The 22,356-nt window shown below is 43.2% G+C and overlaps 1 protein-coding gene and 1 long non-coding RNA gene across 2 annotated transcripts in view; one reads left to right on the plus strand and one right to left on the minus strand.

Moving 5' to 3' along the window:
• The window catches only part of LOC141571565 (uncharacterized), a 41,254-nt gene extending 20,066 nt beyond the window's left edge, over positions 1-21,188 (minus strand). Inside the window, exons 1-2 of the long non-coding RNA XR_012496403.1 lie at positions 21,110-21,188; positions 2,570-2,639 (exon numbers count right to left, since the gene is read on the minus strand). This is a non-coding gene — a long non-coding RNA (uncharacterized LOC141571565). The remainder of the gene's footprint in view (positions 1-2,569; positions 2,640-21,109) is intronic.
• On the plus strand, positions 15,094-20,331 carry NOTO (notochord homeobox). The gene is made up of 3 exons (XM_019712842.2): positions 15,094-15,574; positions 18,110-18,324; positions 20,060-20,331. The coding sequence occupies exons 1-3, from the start codon at positions 15,187-15,189 to the stop codon at positions 20,216-20,218; spliced, it is 762 nt and encodes a 253-aa protein (XP_019568401.2). The 5' UTR covers positions 15,094-15,186; the 3' UTR covers positions 20,219-20,331.
• Positions 21,189-22,356: the final 1,168 nt, after the last annotated feature.

Raw genomic sequence — 22,356 nt, forward strand, 5'->3', positions numbered from 1 at the left:
CTCTGCCATTGCTATCTTGAAATTTTTCATCATTTTGAACAATGGAATCTATGTTTTCATATTACACTGGGTTCCGCAAACTATGTAGCTGGTCTGGGTACATCAGATGGCGGCTGGGACTGGAACAGTCAGGATAGTTTCATTCACAAGTCTAGGGTCTTGGCAGGTTGTCTGAGAGCCTGGGATCTCTCCTCCTCTCCTCACGGCTTGCTTGGGCTTCTTCACAAGAGTGAGCCTTCCATAGGGTCCCATATGGCAAAGGAAAAACTCCAGATCATAAGGCCCAGCTTCACAAGTTACACAGTGTCACTTTCTATACATTCTGTTGACCAAAACAGGTCACAGGGTTAGCCCAGATCCAAGAAGAGGAGAGGGGCAAATAGCGCAGCCACTTTGCCACAGAGTATATAGGAAGGAGGCTATTGTTACAGCCATCTTTGGAACCATACCCTGCCACACAATGTTTGTGTCCTATCTGCCCGATAGGCCCAAGTTCCCAAGAGGATGAGAGAAAGATATCCCTGCTGCTTTTTGCTCCTGCCCTCTCCCTACTTCTGCCACACTTGCCAACTGAAGCTAGTAGAATTGGTTTATCTCAGGCAGGGTCAGGGATCTGTTTAGTCCACTTCGACCCTGAGAATGACTAGAGGCCTGGCCTTGGTCAGAGAGGCCCGTTGATCACTTTAACGAGCAAGTGGTGGGGAAAGGGTGGGCTAAGTGAACAGGCCTAGGAAGCTGGGGGCTATAGCTCTACCCCCTTTCCCCTGAGCAGTGAGGACAATTGGAATGAGGAACCTAAAGCAGGGGTAGAGCCTGCTGCTCTAAGCATGTTCCCCGGACCAGCAGCCCTAGCAGCACCCAGGAGTGTGTTAGAAATGCAGACCCTATGCATCCAACCCGGACCTACTGAGTCAGGAGCTACAACTGAATCAGATCCCCAGGTGATGCGTATACACGTTAAGGTTTGAGAAGCTGCTCACCTTGGCTGCAGTGTAATCACCTGGGAAGGTTTGCCCCGGCCACACCCCAGATCCACTAAACCAGCATCTCAGAGGTGGGACCCTGGCATTGGGATACTTTGTTCCTCAGTAGGCAGCTCCCATGGTGAATGAGGAGGTCAAATTCCAAACCCTTCCCGACTCAGGGCTCCTCATTGGACATGCCCCACTGCTCTTCTCTGGAAGCCAGGGCTGAGCTTCCAGTGGGGTCCAACCCTCCCATCTCCTCATCAGGAGCTTGTAGATGTTGATTTTCCCAGACCGTTCTCCAGACCCTGGAGGCTCTGAGTTAGGCCCATAATCCCCCTTCCCACGCCCACCCCGATGTTTAAAGCCAGGACTCCATGGGGCAGTTCTCCATACAAGTGTGAACGGCAAACAAATCCGTCTGGACACAAATAAGGGCATTTCCTAACAGGAACCTCAGTTCGGTGCCAAACAAACAGGCAGCCAGAGCACCTGCCCCACTCCTAGACCCCCAGCTGGCGGCAAGGCCCACCCTCTGCACCTGGCCTGGTTAATGAGGTTTCCCATGACTTCCAGGGCCCCTTCCCACACAAGTTCTCTCCCAGCCTGCCCCCAGCCCAGGGACTCAACCTCCCAGCCTTAGCAGGTGGTGGCAAAGGCTTGGTGACAAGCCCAGAAACCTGCTTGTGGAAGAACTTTTAAAAGGTTACAAGTGGGTAAGGAAAGGTCTGGACTGGTATGCAGGGCCTGTGACAAGTCTGTCCTCTTCTCCCTGCCCCAACACTACCCAACATCTACGTGCAAGATACACACACACACACACACACACACACACACGCCGACACCATCACCATCATCATCATCATCATTTCTACTATCCTTTCTTGTGAGGACAGAAACCTTTCTAGATTTCTCCCCTCTCCAACTCCATCTGCTTACAAGACTCTTGGAAAGGTCACACACATCACAACCCAACTCTTTCTGTGTCTTTCCATTTCAACAATGCCCCTGAGTTTCTGGAGCCTTGGGTCATGTCTGAATGTGGACGATGCAGAGAGGAGCTAAAGCCGGAGAGGAGTGACTTTTAAAAAAGAACCAATACCTTTGTTTGCCGCTTCTGCTGGTGTTGGAGTTCAGTCAGTTATGAGTAGTTAAGTCTAGTTACCGTGTTTCCCCCCAAATAAGACCTAAACGGAAAATAAGTCCTAGCATGATTTTTCAGGATGACATCCCCTGAACATAAGCCCTAATGTGTCTTTTGGAGCAAGAATTAATATAAGACCACATCTTATTTTGGGGGAAACACAGTAGTACTTAATAGGATTTACTGTCTCACACACACTTCTACCAACCTCCATCTCCCATTGACCCACAAAGGAAAAAACAATATCTTTCCTCCTCTGAAAGCTGTAAGCATAGAGGAAAAATCAATTCAATTAAATTCAATTTTAGCCATTTCAATTGATACTCTCATTGTGGAATTTAGAGTCTGAGTTGGCATTCTGGCAGTTCACTAGCTGTAAAACAAATCACTTAGTTCTCCCAGATCCAAAATGGGAATGACAGCATGATTGTGGGGATCAGCAAGATGCAAAAATACTCACCCAAGCAGCGCCTGGGGTATCACAGGGGTTCGGTAAAGAACCATCCCTCTTTCTTGTCCCTTTCTTCAGACTGGAGGAATAAGGGAGAAACAGAATTCAGGTCAGGAAATGTGTGTACCTATTATGTGCTGGGCACTGCGGCTGGCATAGCGGGTGGATAAAACAACAAATAAGGCCCTGACCTGGGTGTTGGGCTGTCACAGGGATGTGGTATCGAGTGAGCTAGAAGCTCAGAGCCATGGGCTACTTTGCCTTTTGGAGAAATCACTTCCCATTTAGTTTGGCCTCAATGTCCTTCCTTTTCTGTACAACAGAGGGCTTTGACTAGTTAGCAGCTAAGGTCCCAACCAGCTCTAAAGGACTGTAAGTGGGTAGAAAACATACTAGTCTCACTGCACCAGGGTTGTTTGCCCCAGTCCTTATCCTACCTCTCAGATCATTCCTTCTTCCCTTTGTCTTTGCCCATCGCTAAAGTCCAGCGTCCCAGTGGCTCCATACTAACTAGCCCTTCTCTCTTCTCTCACATTTTCTTTCTGCATAATCTCACCCACTCCATGCCTTCCTTTGGAGGGATCTGCAGAGGAAAGCCTCCTCCAAGGAGCCTTCCTGGATCTCTGAAGTTATAACGAATCTGTCCTTCATATTCCCATAGAATCTGCCCTTTTAGTTTGACAGCTGCGTTACTTAGTGGTGGATGAGTGTCTCTGCGACTCCCTCCCCACCATGAGATTGTGAGTTCCCAATGGGAAGAAACTCTATTCTTCATTCCTTTGTACTCCTCATAAACCCAGCACATACACTAGGCCTCAAACAAACAGATGTGTGTTGACTTCAGTCTAATTGAAGAGCATAGAATTTCAGAGAAAGTCTTAGAAGCAGCGTACGTAAGAAAACGTTAGGAAACAGTGGGTAACTGCAAAGTGTAATGTGTGTTAGCATATAGAGTGCCTCCCCTGTGTCACTGTGCATCCCGGGGAGGGAGGAACAAACAAGCAACCTTGTTTGCTCTTGGCCTGTCAGGTGCAGGGGACGCAGGAGGGGCAGAGGAGGGGAGGAACAGGTGTGGGCTGGAGCCGAAAGCAGGGCAGGGGGGAGAGATGTGGGGCTCCCCCCAAGGTAGCCCTCAGGCCCTCTCATTCTGCATATTCCCCATTTAGCACCTTTTTTTTCTGGATGAAAAAATACCTCCCTTTGGAAAGATGAAAGAGAAAGAAAGAGATGGAGAGCGAAACTGCAACAGAGAAAGTGTGAAGGAGAAAAAAGACAAGGATTCATGAGGGTGTTGGGAGAAAAGGTTGCACAGAGCTCTCCCAACACATCTTCCCCAACTTGCTAGATCCCCTGACGAGGGCTCAAAATGTTGGTGTTTATAGCAATGCTTCTTCCCTCAGCTGTAAGCAAGTGCTTGTAGAGGTAAAAAAAAAACTTTGATTGACCTACCATGTTTCCCTGAAAATAAGACCTAGCCAGACAATCAGCTCTAACGTGTCTTTTGGAGCAAAAATTAGTATAAGACCTGGTATTATATTATATTATATTATATTATATTATATTATATTATATTATATTATATTATACCTGGTCTTATATTAAAATAAAACTGGATCTTATATTAATTTTTGCTGCAAAAGATGCATTAGAGCTGATGGTCTGGCTGGGTCTTATTTTCGGGGAAACACGATAGTATTTGCTTGAAAATAACAATTAGAATGAGACTGGGGGATTGTGTTTAAGTTCCCTGAAGAACTTGGGGGAAAGAATATGATGATGAGTCAGGGGTTTACGTTCCCAGCTCTAGGTCCAGGTAAGGGACCTAAGTTTCTGTGGCTGTCCTATGGGACAAATTATGTTCCCAACCTCACAGGTCTCTTCTGTTAAAATCAGGTAGTTGATTGGAAAGGACCATGAAAGTTAGGATGGAGACATATATGGACAAACTCCAATGAATCTGGGGACCTTGAGTCCCTAACTTCTGCTGAACCTCCTTTTTCAGTAGACACAGCCCTTCCAGCCCTGTCTGAGGAAGTTAGTCTCCCCTTGCTTGAAGGACCTGTAATGGCCCCACCCTGAAGAGGTGGTCTTGATTTTTTTTCAAGGTCTATCTCCATCACTTCTCATTGCTTATAGACTCAAGTCCAAAGGGTGAAGTACAGAGCATGACCCATGAGAAGGTATGATGTTCACCCAGATAATTGCATGATTTTGCCAATTTATATTAACAGAGACCTGGGGAAATGTACAGACATGAATTCCCTAAATTGTGGGATTAGAGTGGAAGGAATATAAAGTCAAATTAGGCTGAATTTATTTATTGAGGGCTCACTAGGCAGAGATTCCTGATCCAAAATGTTTAGCTTGAGTAGTGATCCTAACAGTTTGCTCGGTTGGTTGACTGAAATCTGGAAGCTGAAATGACAGAACTTTTTTGAAATACTATAGAAGAAAGTATCCAAAGGCTACAAAAGGTTGGAATGCTAGATTTATCACATAAGACTTGTTTACCCCTTCCCTAAGGTCTAGAGGACACTTCGTTCACCAAGTCTGTGAGAAACTCTTCAGGTCTCAACCTGAAACCCTTGAAGAACTCTATTGTGGCTATTCTCTGTAGGCCAGAAATAATAGTAGTAACTTATGCCATTGAACTTGGCTCCCTAAATTCAATGGAGATGATGGGATCCCAGATTAACAGGGTCCAGGTGATTATAGTTAATCACCAAAGACAAGTAGGTATGGTTACTGTAATGGGCTCATGAAAAATGTAGCCATGGTGGGAGGGATAAAGGTTAGACATGGGCTTAGTAACAAGGATTCCCACTCACCAAGGCCAATCTGGCTGTAGCCCTCGCGGAGCGCTCAACGAGCCAACAGCAGAGACCAACACGGAGCCCCCAATTTGGAAACCAATCAGCCAACTGGTGGCAGGTTGGTTCCATAGGAAGGGGCAGTGATTTGTTCTCACTGGAATATCTAGTTACTATGACATGGATTTGCCTTCACCCACCCTCAGTGCTTCTGCCAAAATCACCATCGTGAATTTATAGAATGCCTTATGTACTGTCATTCCACGGTCATAGGTCAGGTTTCCATATATACCTGGGTCTGTTTCTAGGCTCTGCATTCTGTTCTAGGTCCTTCATCTATCCCTAAGTTGATGTCACATTGTCTTTTTATTATAGTTTTATAAGAAGTGCTCACATTGTGGATAAGGCAGGTTCTTTCATCTTGTTCATTTTATTCAGATTGTCTTATTTATTCTTGGTGCTTCATTCGACAGTTCTTTAATCAGTTTGACAACTTATACAATTCTGTTAGGATTTTTAAAATAATAATTGCATCTAATTTTTAGATGGCTTAGGCAAGAAATGCCATCTTTCAACAGTGAGTCTTCCCATCCATTTATTCAAGTCTTATTTCATGTTCCTCAACACTGTTTTCTAATTTTTCAACATTTTGCACATCTCTAAAGTTTACCCCTATGTATCTTATAATTTTTGTTGCAGTTATGAGATATATTTTTCTATTACATTTGCTGATAATATGTGCCACTACTGATTTTTTTTTCTCTTTGGATCTTTTTTTTATTATTATTAGTTTCAGGTGCACAAGACAAAGCAATACTTAGACGTTTATCATTTATATCCCACACACTACTACTGATTTTTATATATCGATCCCATATCCAGCAACTTTTGTAAATTTTCTAATTAGTTCTAATAGTTTCTCTGTGGATTTGCTTAAATCTTCTCTGTAAATGATCATACTGTCTGCAAATTAGAATAGTTTGTCTCTTCCTTTCCAGTTCTTATATGTTTGTGTGTCTTATTGCACTGACTAGAATCTCTAGTACAGTGGGATTTTAAAAGTTGTAATTGTTTTTAATTTTTAGATGACTTTGGGAAGACTTGTTATCCTTTACATTGATTCTTCCCATTTATTTATTCAGATTTTATTTTGTGCCCTGCAATAATGGAAAAACATGATAATAACGAATATACATATCTTATTTCTGACTTTAATTGGAACTGCTTCTGAAGTCTCATGTTTAAATATGATTCTTGCCGTAGGTCTTTGATGAGTAACTCTTTACCCTTTAGTTTGGTAAAAGGTAGACTTCTAAAATGAATAAATGTTGAATTTTATAAATTTTTTTCTATATCTACTAAGACCATTATATTATTTCTTCAACGTGTTTATATGGAGTACTACTTTCATGATTACCTTTTACCCTTAAGTTGGTTAAAAGTTTTCATTTTTTAAATGATTGCAGAACTTTATCAAATGTTTTACTCTGCATCTGTTAAAAGTATTACATTTTTCTTTATTCTGTTAATATAGTATACTTCTTAATAGATTTTTGTGATGTTGAACTTTCTTACATTTCAGGATAAATCCTATTTGATCATGATTAATTATTATTTTTATATAAACTGCCACATTTGATTTGTTAATATCTATTTAACATTTTAGCTCCTTAGCATCATAAGGATAACTGGTTTATGATTCTCTCTTAAACTATCTTTTTTTGGTTTGGAGGTCAAGGTTACACTAGCCTCAATAATGATTAAGGTCGCTTTCCCCCTCTTTGCAACGCTCTGAAACTGTATAAAACCAGGATTACTTGTTCCGTAAAACTATTGGGACTGCATGTATTCTTTTAGGAGAGCGGGAAGTGATTCATAAAATTTTAATTTCCAATTAACAATTAGTGGTATATACTGTTTTCTATTTTTTCTAAAGTCTATTTGGACAATTTATATTTTTCTAGAAAATTATATACTTCATATAAGTTTTCAAATGTATTAACAATGTTATTCATGATAATTCTTTACAATAATCTCTATTTTATTTCTAGCCTTGCTCTAGCATTCCTAATAATGTTTATTATGCCATTTTTTACTCGATGAATCTTGACAATAGTCTGTTTATTCTATTATCTTTTCCAAAGAACCATTTTTGATTTTGTTGATCTCAACTGTATCATCTTTTTCTATTAACTGTATCATTTTTCTATTTTGCTACTTTATATTTTTATCTGTATTTTTTCATTTCTTCTATTTTCTTTAACTTTTCCTTGTTGCTTTTTTCCTACCTACTTAAATTGAACACAATTCATTTATTGCCAGTCTTTATTCTTAGTGTTACTTTTTGTTATAGAAAATTTTAAATATAAACAAAATCAGAAAGAATACTATAATGCAACCTCATACTCTCATCAGCCATCTTCAACAATTTTCAACTAATGGTCAACTTCAGGTTGGCCAATCACCAACCCAAGATTATTTTGAAGCAAATTCTGACATCACATATTTTCATGTATAAATTGTTCAGTAGGTTTTTCTAAATTTTAAAGACTCATTATTCCTAAAAAATACTATTATGTTACCTAAAAAATACCATTATCATACATAATCCCATTATCCTACCTTAGAAAGCCTTTGTACTACTTGAAAAAAAAACTAGTAATCTTTCGTGTCATTCAATATCCAGTACTCAAATTTTCTCAATTATCTCATAAATACTTACACAGTTTCTTTGCCTCCTAATGAAGTCCAATTATTGCAATTTGTTAATATGTCTTTTATGACTCTTTTAACCTATAGGTCCTCTCTTCATCTTTTTTTCTTTATAATTTATTTATTGATAAATTATTTGTTGATATTTGTTGATGGTTAGTATGTCCTGTAGCGTGTCCCATAGTCTGGATTTTGCTGATTGCATCCCTTTGGTTTAATACGTTGCTCTGGTTATTATATTTTCTGTGAATTGGCAGTTAGATCTAAAGACTTGATCAGATCTGGGTTTGATTTCTTTTTTCTTTTATGACAACAAACTTCATAGGTAAAGTTGTGTACTTCCATCAGCAGCACATAATTTCTGGTTGTCTTACTGTTTATGTTAGGAGTTACTGATGGTCATTGCCACTATATCTGATGCTGTTTTCTTTCCCATCATTTTGGTTGCCTAAAATTCTTTCTCTAGTAGATTCTCCAGGCAGAGATTGCGGGAATAGTATCCTCATATTTTTTTTTAACCCTAAACACCTTAAGAACAAACTCAAGAACCATGAAATTAGGAAACCTATCCTGGCCTACCCTCTCCTTTGGAATAGAAACACTCATCTCACTTAAACATAGGCTAAAAGTCTCTGTCTTTTATGTTGTAGTGTGACTGCTTCTCTATTTGGATTTTTTTCTGCTATTGTTTTTGTATTTTCTGTTTACCTTCTTCTTTAAATATGTTTGTCTCCTTTTCTACCTTCTAGAGAACTGATAAAATTTTCCACATGTACCCTGCCCTTCCTTTTTAAAATCCTCTGACTTGGAAACTATGGATTGTATTTCTATTCTTTTAGCCTTTGCCCTTAATATATATATATATATATATATACATATATATATATATATATATATATTGTTGTTGTTTGTTTAATTTTTTTTTTGGTAAATTTTATTGGGGAATATTGGGAGTGTTCTTTAAATATGTTTGTCTCCTTTTCTACCTTCACAGTGTGTTTCTCCAGGGCCTATCAGCTCCAAGTCGATGTCCTTCAATCTAGTCGTGGAGGGTGCAGCTCAGCTTCAAGTCCAGTCACCATTTTCAATCTTTAGTAACAGGGAGTGCAGCCCACCATTCCATGCAGGAATTGAACTGGCAACCTTGTTGTTGAGAGCTTGCACTCTAACCAACTGAGCCATCTGACCACCCTTTAAGATATATTCTTAACTATTATTTTTGCCTACTAATAAATAAAATTAGTCAATATTTTTAATTCTTCTCCTGAACATGACAATGACCTTAACAGGCCCATTGTTTAATATGCTCAATATTATTATTGCTGTTACTATTGCTTATTACTTCTTGCCTACTTGCTCTAGCTAAAACTTCCAGTACTATGTTGAATAACAGTGGTGAGCGTGGGAGTTCTTGCTCCTGATCTTAGATGAAAAGCTTTCAGTTTTTCACTAAGTAAGATGTTTACAGTGGGTTTGTCATACGAGTATATGGCCTTTATTATGTTGAGGTACTTTCCTTCTCTCCCCATTTTAGTGAGTTTTTTTTCATCATAAGTGGATGTCATAGCGTTAGATGCTTTTACCGTATCTATTGATATAAACAGATGATTTATCCTTCATTTTGTTAATGTGTTGTATAACATTGATTGATTTGTGGATGTTGAACCATCCTTAAATCCCTGGAATTAATCCCACTTGACTGTAGTGTATGAGCCTTTTAAGCCTTTTGATGTATTGTTGTATTCGATTTGTTAATATTTTGTTGAAAATTTTTGCATCCATGTTCATCAGAAACATTGGCCAGTAATTTTCTTTTATTGCATTGTCCTTTCCTACTTTTGGTATCAGGGTAATGTTGGCATCACAAAATTAGTTAGGAAGCATTTCCTTATCTTCAATTTTTTGAAAGAGTTTAAGAAGGGTAAATATTAGATCTTCTTTAAATGTTTGGTAGAATTCACCAGTGAAGCCATCAATCAGCTCCAGGGCTTTTCATTGTTGGGAGATTTTTTTTTTTTTAACTGATGCAGTCTCCTTATTAGTTACAGGTCTATTCACATTTTCTGTTTCTTCATGATTTAGTTTTGCTAGTTTGTATATTTTGTATAAATTTGTCAATTTCATTTAAGTTATCTAATTTGTTGGTGTATAACTGCTCATAGTACTTGCTTATAAATTCTTTTTATTTCTGTAGAATTGGTAGTAATGTTTCATTTCTGATTTTCATTTCTGATTTTAGTAGTTTGAGTCATTTCTGATTTTCATTTCTGATTTTAGTAGTTTGAGTCATTTCTGATTTTCATTTCTGATTTTAGTAGTTTGAGTCTTCCCTTTTTTTTCTTAGTCCATCTGGCTAAAGAGTTGTCAATTTTGTTGATCTTGTCAGAGAACCAACCTTTGCTTTCACTGATTTTCTCTATTGTTTTTCTATACTCTATTTCAGTCTTCATTTTTCCTTTATTCTGCTAGCTTTGGGTTTAGTTTGTTCTTTTCTCCTCTAGTTCCTTAAGTTGTAAAGTGAGGTTGTTTATTTAAGATCTTTCTTTTTTTGGATATAAGTACTTATAGCTATAAATTTCCTCCTTAGCACCACTTTCACTGTGTCCCATGAATTTGGTAAGTTGTATTTTTGTTTCGATTCATATCTAAGTATTTTCTATTTCCCCTTGTAATTTCTTCTTTAATCCATTTGTTGTTTAAAAGTGTGATGATTAATTTCCTCAATTTTATGAATTTTCCAGTTTTCCTTTTGTTATTGATGTCTAAATCCATCCTATTGTAGTTAGAGAAGATACTTTGTATGATATCTGTCTTCTGAAATTTACTGAGACTTAATTTGTGGCCTAACATATAATGTATCTTGGAAAATGTCCCATGTGCACTTCAGAAGAATGCGTCTTCTGTTGTGGGTGGATAGAATATTCTGCATATGTCTGTCAAATGTAAGTGGTTTTTGAGATGTGATCACAAGATATGGTGAATGTTTAAATAAAAAAAATTGATTACAGTAAAAGACACATTGCCATTAACCCCCCTCAAAATACTCTGCCTTGCTTCAAACACACTTATCCCATCATTTTTGCCACTTTCTGAAGAAGTTCTGTAAGTCCTGTTTCATGATTGTTTACTTCATCTTCCATCATGACAACGCTCCATGACATACATCGCTTCTGGTACAGCAATTTCTGTCAAATAAAAACATTATGGTGTGTCCTCATCCACCTTATTCACCAGATCTGGGACCGTGCAACTTCTGGCTCTTTCCCAAAGTCAAAATGACCACAAAAGGAAAACATTTTGAATCAATGTCAGGACATGAAGGCAGCCACTACAGCTCAACTAAAGACACTCATGAAAGAGGACTTCCAGAACTGCTTCAGAAAGTGGCAAGAACAATGGGATAAGTGTGTTCGAAGCGAGGGGCAGTAATTTGAGGAAGATTAATGGCAATGTATCTTTTACTGTAATAAATTTTATAATTTAAACATTCACCATATCTTTTTATCACACCTCGTATTGTGTTGTTTAAGTTCTTTATTTCCGTACTTATCTTCTGCCCGGCTGTTCTACCCAATATTGAGTTGGGTATTAAAATCTCCAACTATTACATTGAACTATCAATTTCTCCCTTCAATTCTGTTTTTGCTTCATATATTTGATAGTCTATAATTAGGTTTATAATTATTCATTTACATTTAAAGTAATTACCAATAAGTAGCAATTTACTTTTGCTATTTGTTTTCTATGTGCTTTAAAGCTTTTTTGTTCCTCATTTTCTGTATTATTGCTTTCTCTTCCATCTAATTGATTTTTATAGTGAAATATTTAAATACCTTTCTCATTTCCTTTTGTGTATATTCTATGGCTGTTTTCTTTGTGGATACTATGGGGATTCCATTTAAGATCCTAAAGTTATAACACTCTAATTTGAATTTATACCAACTTAACTTCAATAACATACAAAAACTGCTCCTTTACAGCTTTGTCCCTACTTCTGATTGCTGATGTCACAAAATTACATATTTATGTACTGTGTGCCCCAAAACATAAAACAGTAACTATTTTAAATGCATTAGTTTCTTAAATTATGTAGAAAACAAGATTTGGAGTTACAAACCAAAGTTACAGTAATACTAGCTTTTACACTAATGTGTTTTTTTAATGTATTAGTCTCTTAAATCATATAGAAAACAAAAAAGTATAGTTAAAACCATTGATACAATTAATTTTGAAATTTTTCTGTACTTGAATCCATCAATATTTTCCATTCCAGTTTCAGATTTTGACTCATTCTTTACATCTTTTCCCTAAAACCTAGTCAAAGATCAATTCTACATCTAAATGTAAATGGTTAAATAACAAAGAATAATAAAAATAACAGAAGAATATCTTGGGTAGGCAAAAGTCTCTTTTCAAGGACCCAAAAGCAGATCATTAAACTTTATTACAATTAGTAACTTTGTTCATAAAAAATTAAAAGAATGAAAAGGCAGACCACAGAGTGGGAGAAGATGTTAGCTTCTATATATCTATATTGCAACAAGAACTCGATTCCAAAATATCTACATCTATCTCTATATAAATATTTTTATAAATTAAGAAGGAAAAGATAGCAACCCAACACAAAACTAAGCAAAGCACTTGAATAAGCACTTCACACAAAAGAGGATATCCAAGTGGCTGATAAGATTATGAAAAGATGCTCAACAGTCTTCAGGGAAATAAATGAAAGTTAAAACCACATTTTGCTAAAGGTCACGTAGCTAAGAGATTTGAACCGAGGCAGTCTATTAACCTCTTTTCTCTATTTACTTATATGTAAATTGGGGATATTAATGTCTATCCTCAGGAACTTACAGTCTGAGGAAAAATAAGTGAGATAGAAAACAGATAACTATATACTGAAATATAGTGAATTATGTACTGCAAATCCAGAGCTAGAGTTACACTGACCATATATTTTACCTAAAAATCAGCACAGGTAGACTTAAAATGTTCATAAGGCTTCCATCATATCAATTTTTTCTTGTTTGTCAACTTCCCCTGATTGCAGGGTGCATACTGCTGCCAGATTAACCCATTGAGAGTCTCAGTGCATTAAGGACACAGACCAGACATTTTATCTTAGCTCTATAAATCTGGCCCCATCCTATCTCTCACTGCACTGTATTAAGAAGCTTAGCTCAGCTCATCTACCAGTTGTAAATAGCCTCTTTCCTCCCCATAATTGCTGCCACTTAGCTAAAGGCACAATCTCATTTAATGTCTGTAACAATCCCATCAGGTAATTATTATTTTCTCACCTAAGAGATCATTCCCATTTTACAAGAAATTGAGGCTTAGAGTGAATAAGCTACTTATCTGAAGCCACTGAAATGTTCAGAGACAAAGCTGGGATATGAAGGCAGGTTTGTGCAATTCCTAAATCTCTATTTTCTGTCAAAGTGTTCCACTGTCACCTAACAGCATGAACTGCTGTCTTTGTGGGCCCCAAAAGGTGGGCCCCTGTGCCCCTCCTCACAAGGCATGCTGTGGGCATCTTGGCACTGCTCTCTGGGTAGGTCCTGAAGGTCGCACAGCCCCTCCCTCTCAGAGGAAAACATTCTCAAAAAGAAACATGTTGAGAAACAGAGTGGCATGTGTAGGATTTAGGAGTTATGGAGGCGGTGGTTGGGGGAGGGTCTCTAGAACTTTAAACAATCCTCCAACTCCCACTGGGTCTTACCTGAGGTAAGTCAGAGCCCCTCTCGCGATTTTGCACCCCAGTCACATCCCTTTCCCCAGGTTCTCGTTGGTGTCCCCTCATCTCTGACCCAGCAGCCCCTGGCCCCAACACAGTAAGCCTAGACCTAGGACCAGTTGGGTCACTCCGGCCACTAGCCCATTATTTCACTCACAGTCTCACGGTCAAGCTGCCTGCTCCAGCTGCTCAGAAGGGGAGGCCAATATTTGTTGAAGTGGAAAATGGGGCTGGGCAGGCAGCTGCCCACCCCAGCAAGGTTCCTCCCACCTCTACATGGCAGAGCAGAAGGGGCATGTTTGTGTCCCAAACAGGTGACAACTCTTGATGATGACATGGAAACGCTCTGCAACTGATTGAGTAGTTTCAATATCAGGAATTGATTTGGGGAGGCAGAATGCAATGGGAGCCTAGGAGTCAGGAATTCCCCCGAGCCCCACAATCACAGAATGCACAGGCCAATTCTGAATGCCTTACATGCATTAGTCATGTAATCTGCACGGCACTCCAAGAAATAGCTACTATTATCACCATTTTGCAGGTGAGGAAATGCAAGCAAGAACTTGTAGCTTAACCAAGAACAACTGCTAGTAAGTGCTGATTATCCATCTGTAAAACAGAGGTAAATGCCAGCCCAACACTTACATAAGGTGAGGAGTCTTGTAGGCCATCAACTCCTGCGCGTTGGCAATAAATTAGTCTTAATCTGAAACCATTACTGTTTTCCCTCTTCCACCTTTTTTGGATATAGGAAGGATTTTTCCAGTGGAACCTAGGTAAGGTGGGTGCAGAAAGTTCCTGGAAAGTTTCTAAAGAAGTTGGTAAACATAGTGATGTCAGCAGACAGGGAAAGTAAGTGGCTGGGGAACAGTGTGGGAAATTTACTTTTCACTGTGCTTGTAAATAAGATATTCAAATTAAATGAAAAAAATTTAAAGATCTGCGCTGATGCTTATGCTTCAAAGACGGCCTGCGGATAAGCGGAGGCCTAACGGGCTCGCCCACGGTCACCAGCGAGCCACAGCCCAGGGTCCTTCCCCAGACCGCACCAGGATTGGCATTTTTAAATAAGGAAGAAGGGCGGGGGATGCGCTCCTTGGCGCTGCGCGTACCTTGACTCTCCCGGGACTGAAGCGCAGCCTCGGGCGTGGGGAGCTCACAGGCTTTGGAGGGTGGGGGGCTCTGCCGTGCGCCAGAGGCCCCGCCTTGGCTGCAGGAAGAAAAGGCCGGCTCGCCCCGCCCTGTCCAGCTCAGCCAAATTTAAGAGCCCTCGCGGACAGTTGGGACGGATCCTGTCCTTTTGCAGTGTTCTCACTCGCCTCTCGCGCTCCTCTCCCTGCGCGCGGCCCGGCCAGGGACGCACGATGCCCAGCCCGGTGGGCGCTCTGGTCCAGCCCCCGAGCTCAGGATGCTCCCCCGCGCCCCGGTCCCCCTCGCTCCTGCGCTTCTCCGCCGGCCCGGACACTCCCCGCACTCCCCGACGCCTCGAATCCTCCTTCTCGGTGGAAGCCATACTCGCGAAGCCCCAGCCCTGGGCGCCCGTCACCTCCCGGCTGGCCGTCTCCGCCTCCGCTGCCTCGGGCCTCTGGACGGCTCCCTCCGGGTCTCCCGCCCCGGTTCTGCCCTGGGAGTGCCCCGCGACGTGGCTGCCCGCCTACCCAAGCGTGGGGCTCTATCAGCGGTGCCCTCAGCCCCCTGCGCTAGGGCTGCGAGTGGCTCACCTGTGCGGCCTCCAGGGCCTGGGCGTCACAGGTACGAGATGCCCCGGCGCCCGCGTCCAGGGAAGCGAAGCGGGCGGGGTGGCTGAAGAGTGGAAGCCACGACCGAGGGCACAGGATGGAGAAGTTCCTGAGTTTGAGAACCACACAGGGTGGGAGTGGGAAGGGACCACTACGTATGACCCTTGACCTTGCGGTTGATACTGAGGCCCTAGAGAGAGACTCGCTGAGACCAGCCCGGGGTGGGCGCCAGGTTTCCCCCACAGGCAGCTGAGGCGGGACAAGGTGTGTGCGAGGGTGGATGCAGAGCGGGCGGTGCCGGTGGGCCTGAGCTGGGCTCGGAAAGCTACCAAGGCCAACGCTGGGGCTACAGGGGACGCAGCCCTGCTCCTGGGCTCAGCGTCCTTGACAAGGGATTTATTGAATCCTTTGCTCCCTTCCACATCCCCTTTGGATAATGTTTGGTGGCAGATTCTTCCCGAAAGTACCTCTCGTGAGCCCACGGTCCTGTCTTAGCTGGAAGAAGCAGATGCTACTGGTGGGGCTTGCTGTTCAGCTGGGCGTTGCTAGGGTCTGGCAAACTCCCAGACCCCAATACCGCCTCCACTGCTCATGTGTGTGTGCTTATGCTCCACGCTGAGCTGCTCTGAGCCGGCTTGCTTATAGCGCTCTCAGAATGGTACCTTAGGGCGCTGCAGTGCAGGCACTTAAATCCCAACGAGAATTTAACTGTTGAGGTCATTTTCTCCTCTAGCATTAATCCACCTACAAGAGCTTCTGCCATTTTTGGCTCTCTGGGTCATGCTTCCCTACGTCTCCACCAGGAAAACAAGAGCAAAGTTAGTGCAAGCCTTATCAACCCACACCAGGATTGTTGTAATACAACTGTACCTGGCTCCTATGGTACACCCTGGGCTTCCCCAGCCTGTATTTCCTCAACTGCTTTCAGCTGGGCATTCCTCCCACCCATGCTGGAGAGAAACCCCAGGCTCCCAACCCCATCCAAATTCATGCCACTGCTGCTGGGAGCCTCGCCCATTACCCAAGCCATGGTTTTCTAACCTTCCCACACACCTGAGGTCTGAATTGCAGTTAACGACTCTATATTAAAGTTGTCTCGTTTTCAAATTAGTTTTTGCATAGGTTTTACATTCACACAGTTCAAATGTCAAAATGTTTACTAAGGTATATGGAAAACTGTCTCCTCTACTAGTTAGTGGTTGACCTTTAGCCACCTAGTTCCCCCCACCCCACAAGCAGCCAATGACGCGTTTCTTTCTTCTTCCATAAGTGTTTTATGCATATTTAATACATGAATACACCCACACATACCTAGCTCCCCTACTAGACACACTGCTCTGTACCTTACTGTTTTCACTTGACCATATATTGTGAAGATTTTCCCATATCAATCCATACAAATCTTCTTTACATGGCAGAGTGGTTCATTGTAAGGATGTACCCTAACTTTTTAAATCAGGCCCCACTGATTGTTTCTCCTCTCTAGCTATTATGCTTATGCTTATGGTAAGCCTGGTGGGCCCAGTGGTTGGGGTTCTGGGCGGCCATGGTCATGGCCTCACTCCCTTCATTGGGGCAGTTTGTCTGCCAGCCCTGGAGCTTCCCCAAGGCTAGTGGGAGCTGAGGGGTCTTAATGCTGCACTTGCCGTTCCTGTCTGGAACAACCCTTCCCTGACAGCCCAGTGGCTCACTTTCTCATTCTTTTTGTGTTATGACTCAGATACTGACCCTGGTGGACAAACCTCCGTCTCCACCGGCCCACACCTAGGTGAGCCGAATGCACCTTCGTGTGCCTCAGTAAAAGGCACCCCTTCCTCCAGACAGACAGCACCTTGTCAGGGGGCAAGAACTGGCCTGTCGAGAGTGGGCAGAATTTCAGACTGTACTTACCCTCTCAGCTGGGTGCAAGCTGTATGTAGTGGCCCTGTTCAAATGTCACCTCAGTGAGGGAGCTACCCTGTTTAAAGGTGCAAACTATCCACACACACACACACACACACACTCACACTCGCTCACTCACCCACTCACCCACTCACCCTGTCCTTCCCTGCTTTATTCTTCTCACTAGCACTAATCGCTTTCTGACATACTCAACACTTAACCTTTTCTACACTGTTATATGGGGATTTTCTGTTTTGTCCTGGAACATGGCTGACACATAGTAGACCTTCAAACAGTATTTGCTGAATGAACAAAAAGGGTGAACCGTTGCAGGTCCCTTCTCTGTGCATCCTGTGGGGCTTCCTGAGGTAGCCAAGGAAAGGAGCAGAGGGCAAGGAGACATGGAGGTTTGGCAACTCCTCTCAGGGTCAGAGGTTAAGCCCCTGAGCTAGAGAATAGTGGGGGCAGAGTTCTCCCAACATTGTCCCTTCTGTCCCGCTTGTTTGTTTTCTGTTCTTTCTGCATAGTCTCTTCCCACTCTGCCTCTTGCTGTGTTCCCTGGCCAAGGGCAAGGCAGAGCAGTGGAGCTGTGAGCATGGTCTCTCTCCTCCAAGATGGGTGGATAGATGGATGCTGGCTAACCCCCTCCTGCTGGTTGCTCTCATAGGCTTGGAACTGGCTCACTGCCCAGGCCTCTGGGCTCCCCCAGACTGGGCCCCAATGGAGGATCTTCAGGACACTGAAAGACCCCAAAAGAGGGTTCGAACTATGTTTAACTTGGAGCAGCTGGAAGAGTTGGAGAAAGTGTTTGCAAAACAGCACAATCTGGTAGGGAAGCATAGATCCCAGCTGGCAGCCCGGCTCAACCTTACGGAGAACCAGGTATGAACAGCGGCCCGGGCTGCACCTGGGGACAGACGCTACTCCTCGGAAGGCCCTGCATGGTAGCTGGAAGGAAGACTTGGGCCTTTTTCCTCTGTGTCAGCATGTTAGGGGGAGACAGGCCTAATTATTGGCATACTCTCTGTATGAATGAGAAAACCCCATTTGAAATTACATTATGGGAACAATACACGATATGAATCTATAACTTTATATTTCCATGTTCAATAAGGAGCTGACAGTGAAATTAAGTATGTATTTAAGGAACTAAATAAACATTCCCTCTACCCCCATATTCCCTTCCAGCTACTGCACCATTTCTCTGCTCTTTTCACAGACAAACTCAAGAACTGGGTATGTTCACTGTCTATGTCTTCACTTCCCATCCACTCCTTAACTCATTTCAATAGGAATTCTTTCCCTACTGTTCCTTTGAAACTTCTCATTAAGGTCTCAAATGACCACCCTGTTGCCAAAGTCAAAAGATGCTTTCCTTTCTTACTCCAACCGTCAGTACAGTTGACCGCTTTTCTTATTGAAACACACTCTTCTCTTGGGTTCCAGACACCATACTCTCTCGATTTTCCTCTCAGCGCTCTGCCCACTTCTCTGTTACCTTTGTAGGCTAATTTTCTCTTTGTGACCAAATTTTTCTCCCCAGCTATTCCCCTGGTTTTAAATGCCAACCATAAGTCAATGACTCCTAAATTTGTATCTCAGCCCCACCCCCTTTTCTGACTATCTTCTTGAGGTCTCCACTTGGATGTCTTATATGGTAGGCATTTCAAACTTAAGTCTAAACCTCAATTCTTGACTTTTTTCGCTGTAAATCTGTTCCTTTCCCCACATGTGTCTCCACCATCGACCCAGTTTCTCAAAACACCTCGTCGTCCTAGATTTCCCCTTCTCACCCACTTCCAATCTATCAGCAAGTCTTGTCACCTCTACCTCCAAAATACAGCTGGAATTGCTTCATTTCTGTCCATTGCCCCCAGCCCATATCAGCCCCAGCTCTTGCTGCATCACTGCAAGAGCCTCCCTGCATCTGCTTTCATCCATTCTTCACACAGCAGCCAGCTGTAAATAGGATGATGTCACATTCCACTTAAAAGCTTTGAAGGTGACACTCCTTACCCCTGGCCTTCATGGTCCTGGGTGATCTTGCCCCCACTGACCTCTCCCACTTTCCCTTCCTCCGCTTTCCCCTCTCACTCTTAGATGTGCCAGCGATACCCTCCTCCTTTCTGGCTTTCAAATACTCCAGGCTTGGTTCTATCTCAGAGCCTTCCTACAGGTCATTCCCTGCTTGGCTTGCTTTTCTCTGTCCCCACAGGCTGGCCTCTCATCCTTTGAGCCTTGGCTTAAGTGCTGGTTCTTCAGGGAGGCTCAAACCCCTGTTCGTGCCCCCATTTGTGGTTAGATACTTGTTCGTTTGCTTGTTTGTTACTAGTTTCTCTCTACTAGACTGAGCTCCATGCGGGCAGGGACCATGTCTCTGTTGCTCACCACTTATCACTATCACCTCGGGTAGTGACTAATGCATAATAGGAGCTCAATAAATACTTGTTGGATGAATGGATGAATGAACGGTAACTCAGAAGGATGTTTTGGAGGTGATACTTCCCTTAGAAGGAAGAGACAATTTTGGCCAGCGTGGAGTGGGTATTGTGGAACAGGGGAAACAGTGGGAACTGCTAGTCACATTCTGATCTCTGCGCACTGTCTCCAATTGCAGGTGAGGGTCTGGTTCCAAAACCGCAGGGTTAAGTATCAGAAGCAGCAAAGGCTGAAACCGCCAGCCACGTCTGCCATGGCTGCCTCCCCGGATGAGCCCTCCAGCAGCTCTGACACTGGCATCCAGAGAGAAGCCACCGAGTCAGGAGGAGACAGCTGAGGAATGGGATGGAGACTCGACCCAGGCTATCTGGGCTAACCCTTCCTGGAGCCACCCACTGGACCTCCTTGCCCCACATCTTAAGACAGAGCCTCATCATGATCAAAGGGCACCAGAAGAATCTGAACTGTTGAGAACTTTTCTATATTGACTCCTGGGAGCTGCAATAATGCAAAGGTCAGGGGCACAGACTTTGGCCTGCAGTTATGTCCCTGGCCATATTACTGAACTTCTGAGCCTTTTTTCTTCACCTGTATAATGGGTATGTGGATAACTTAGACCTCCCAGAGCTAAGATGACGTTTGTAAAGCATTTACAGTGTGCCTGGCCCAGTGCTAACTCTGCAGCAACTGTTAAGGCCTAGAGGCCTCCTTCACCTGGGGGAGGGGTACCTGCACCAGCTCTGACTTCTCCAGGGATTAATCTTTTCCTGGCCTGGCTGTGGAAGAGAGAGGGCCTCCTTCAATCAATGTCTGGGATAGAAGACTCTTCCCCATCAGAGATGATGGAGCTAACAGCAAAGAGGAGGGAAAGGTAGACTGTTTAGCCCACTTCCCCTCACAGAGTTCCCCAACATTTTCTTGTTTTGTCTGAACTGTTACCACTCTCTTCAGGCCCAGATGTCTCCTTGGAGCGGACATGCTACCCTGACCACCATCTCTTTCCCTCTAGCTACCTGCCTAGAGCTTCCCCTGACCCCCTCCACACACACACTCCGTTTTTATACAGAATAGAGAAATTTGACTCTGCCTTTGCCAAGGTTGGCATTTTATTATAAACTCTGCTGTATTTTCATGAGAGACTTGTTATTTCCCCCGCTTCACAACTCTGACTCATGGTTCCGTTTCCTTCCCAGGAGTTTATCTTTAAGAAGCCTAGCTGATAGCTTACCTCTGTGAAGACAGCCAACAGCATTTTCCAGAGCTGATTTCTCTAGCACTCCACATTCCTGGGTGGGCCTCTGCTGAGGTGCTGATGTGAGCTGGTGGAAGGAGGCCTGCCCTGCCACCTGGTGGTGAGAAAGGGCACGGTCCCCACTGCTCTAGAGTTTTCTGAGAGAGAAAAGGCAGGGAGCAAAATTGACCCTGGAAAACCACCTAACCCGAAGACTGTGGACCATCCTCTCCTGGACAACGGGCCAAAGGCTTGAGGGAGGCCAGGATCCACCTCCAAAAACCCTTCTCTGTCCCTATCTTCAGGGAAATTCTTTCTAATGCTGGATCCAAAGTCAACTCTATTAATCAAAGGAACCCAGCTGAATCTCATCTGGCCTCTTCCAAGAACAATTGGCTCACGTTTTTCTTTTTTAATCAAGTCAGTTACCTATTCAGCAATTCCTGGACTCTACCCAAGCCCCAAATGTCACCATGAGACCATAGCAGAGGCAGACATGGGTCCATTTTCAAGGACACAGAATCAATTGGAGGACAAGGAAAGGAGACATGCAGGTCAGTTCTGTCAGTGGTTTCTCTCATTCAGGTTCCGGGTCCTGAATGAGAGAACAGCCCTTCTCCTGTTGTCAGGACAACGTACATATGCACACTCAGTTCTGCACACAATTTCAGGAGACCTCAGACCTGAGGTCCACAGTGGGTCCCTTCCCCCCCCCCCCCCCCAGGCTGCAAAGTCCCTAAGCCACTGAAGACTCTGAGACAGGCACAAGTGCAGCTTGATCATTCATAGGACTGTCTGTTCCGTTCCCAGAGGGGCCCACGGAGAAGGGAAATCTTGAGCCCGACTTTGTGGCGCAGGCTAGTCATTCCCTTCAGGTTGAGGGTCATCGAGGATAGGAGTAACTGGGCCTGCGGCTGTCCTACCCCTGGGCTGGGTCCAACGACCTTCTATGAGAGACGGACACTGAATCGACAGAGACAACAACAGACAGACACACAAACATGTACACAGCTGCACACATCAAAACTATACACGCACAATGGCTCTAATACAGAGGTACAGACTGGCCGCGAAGACGGAGACAGACGCAAAACTGTAGATATAAAAGCACAAAGTCAGGTCCAGCTCCACCCAGTCAAGAATCCAATGCACCTAAACATACGTAGATCAAATTCGGAATCGCGGGTTTGTCAAATCTTAGAGACTCCGGGACACACACGCCGGGAGCCGGGCCAGAGGGCGTG

Source organism: Rhinolophus sinicus, linkage group LG05 (genome assembly GCF_036562045.2).
Source record: "Rhinolophus sinicus isolate RSC01 linkage group LG05, ASM3656204v1, whole genome shotgun sequence".
In the NCBI taxonomy this organism is placed as follows: Eukaryota; Metazoa; Chordata; class Mammalia; order Chiroptera; family Rhinolophidae; genus Rhinolophus; species Rhinolophus sinicus.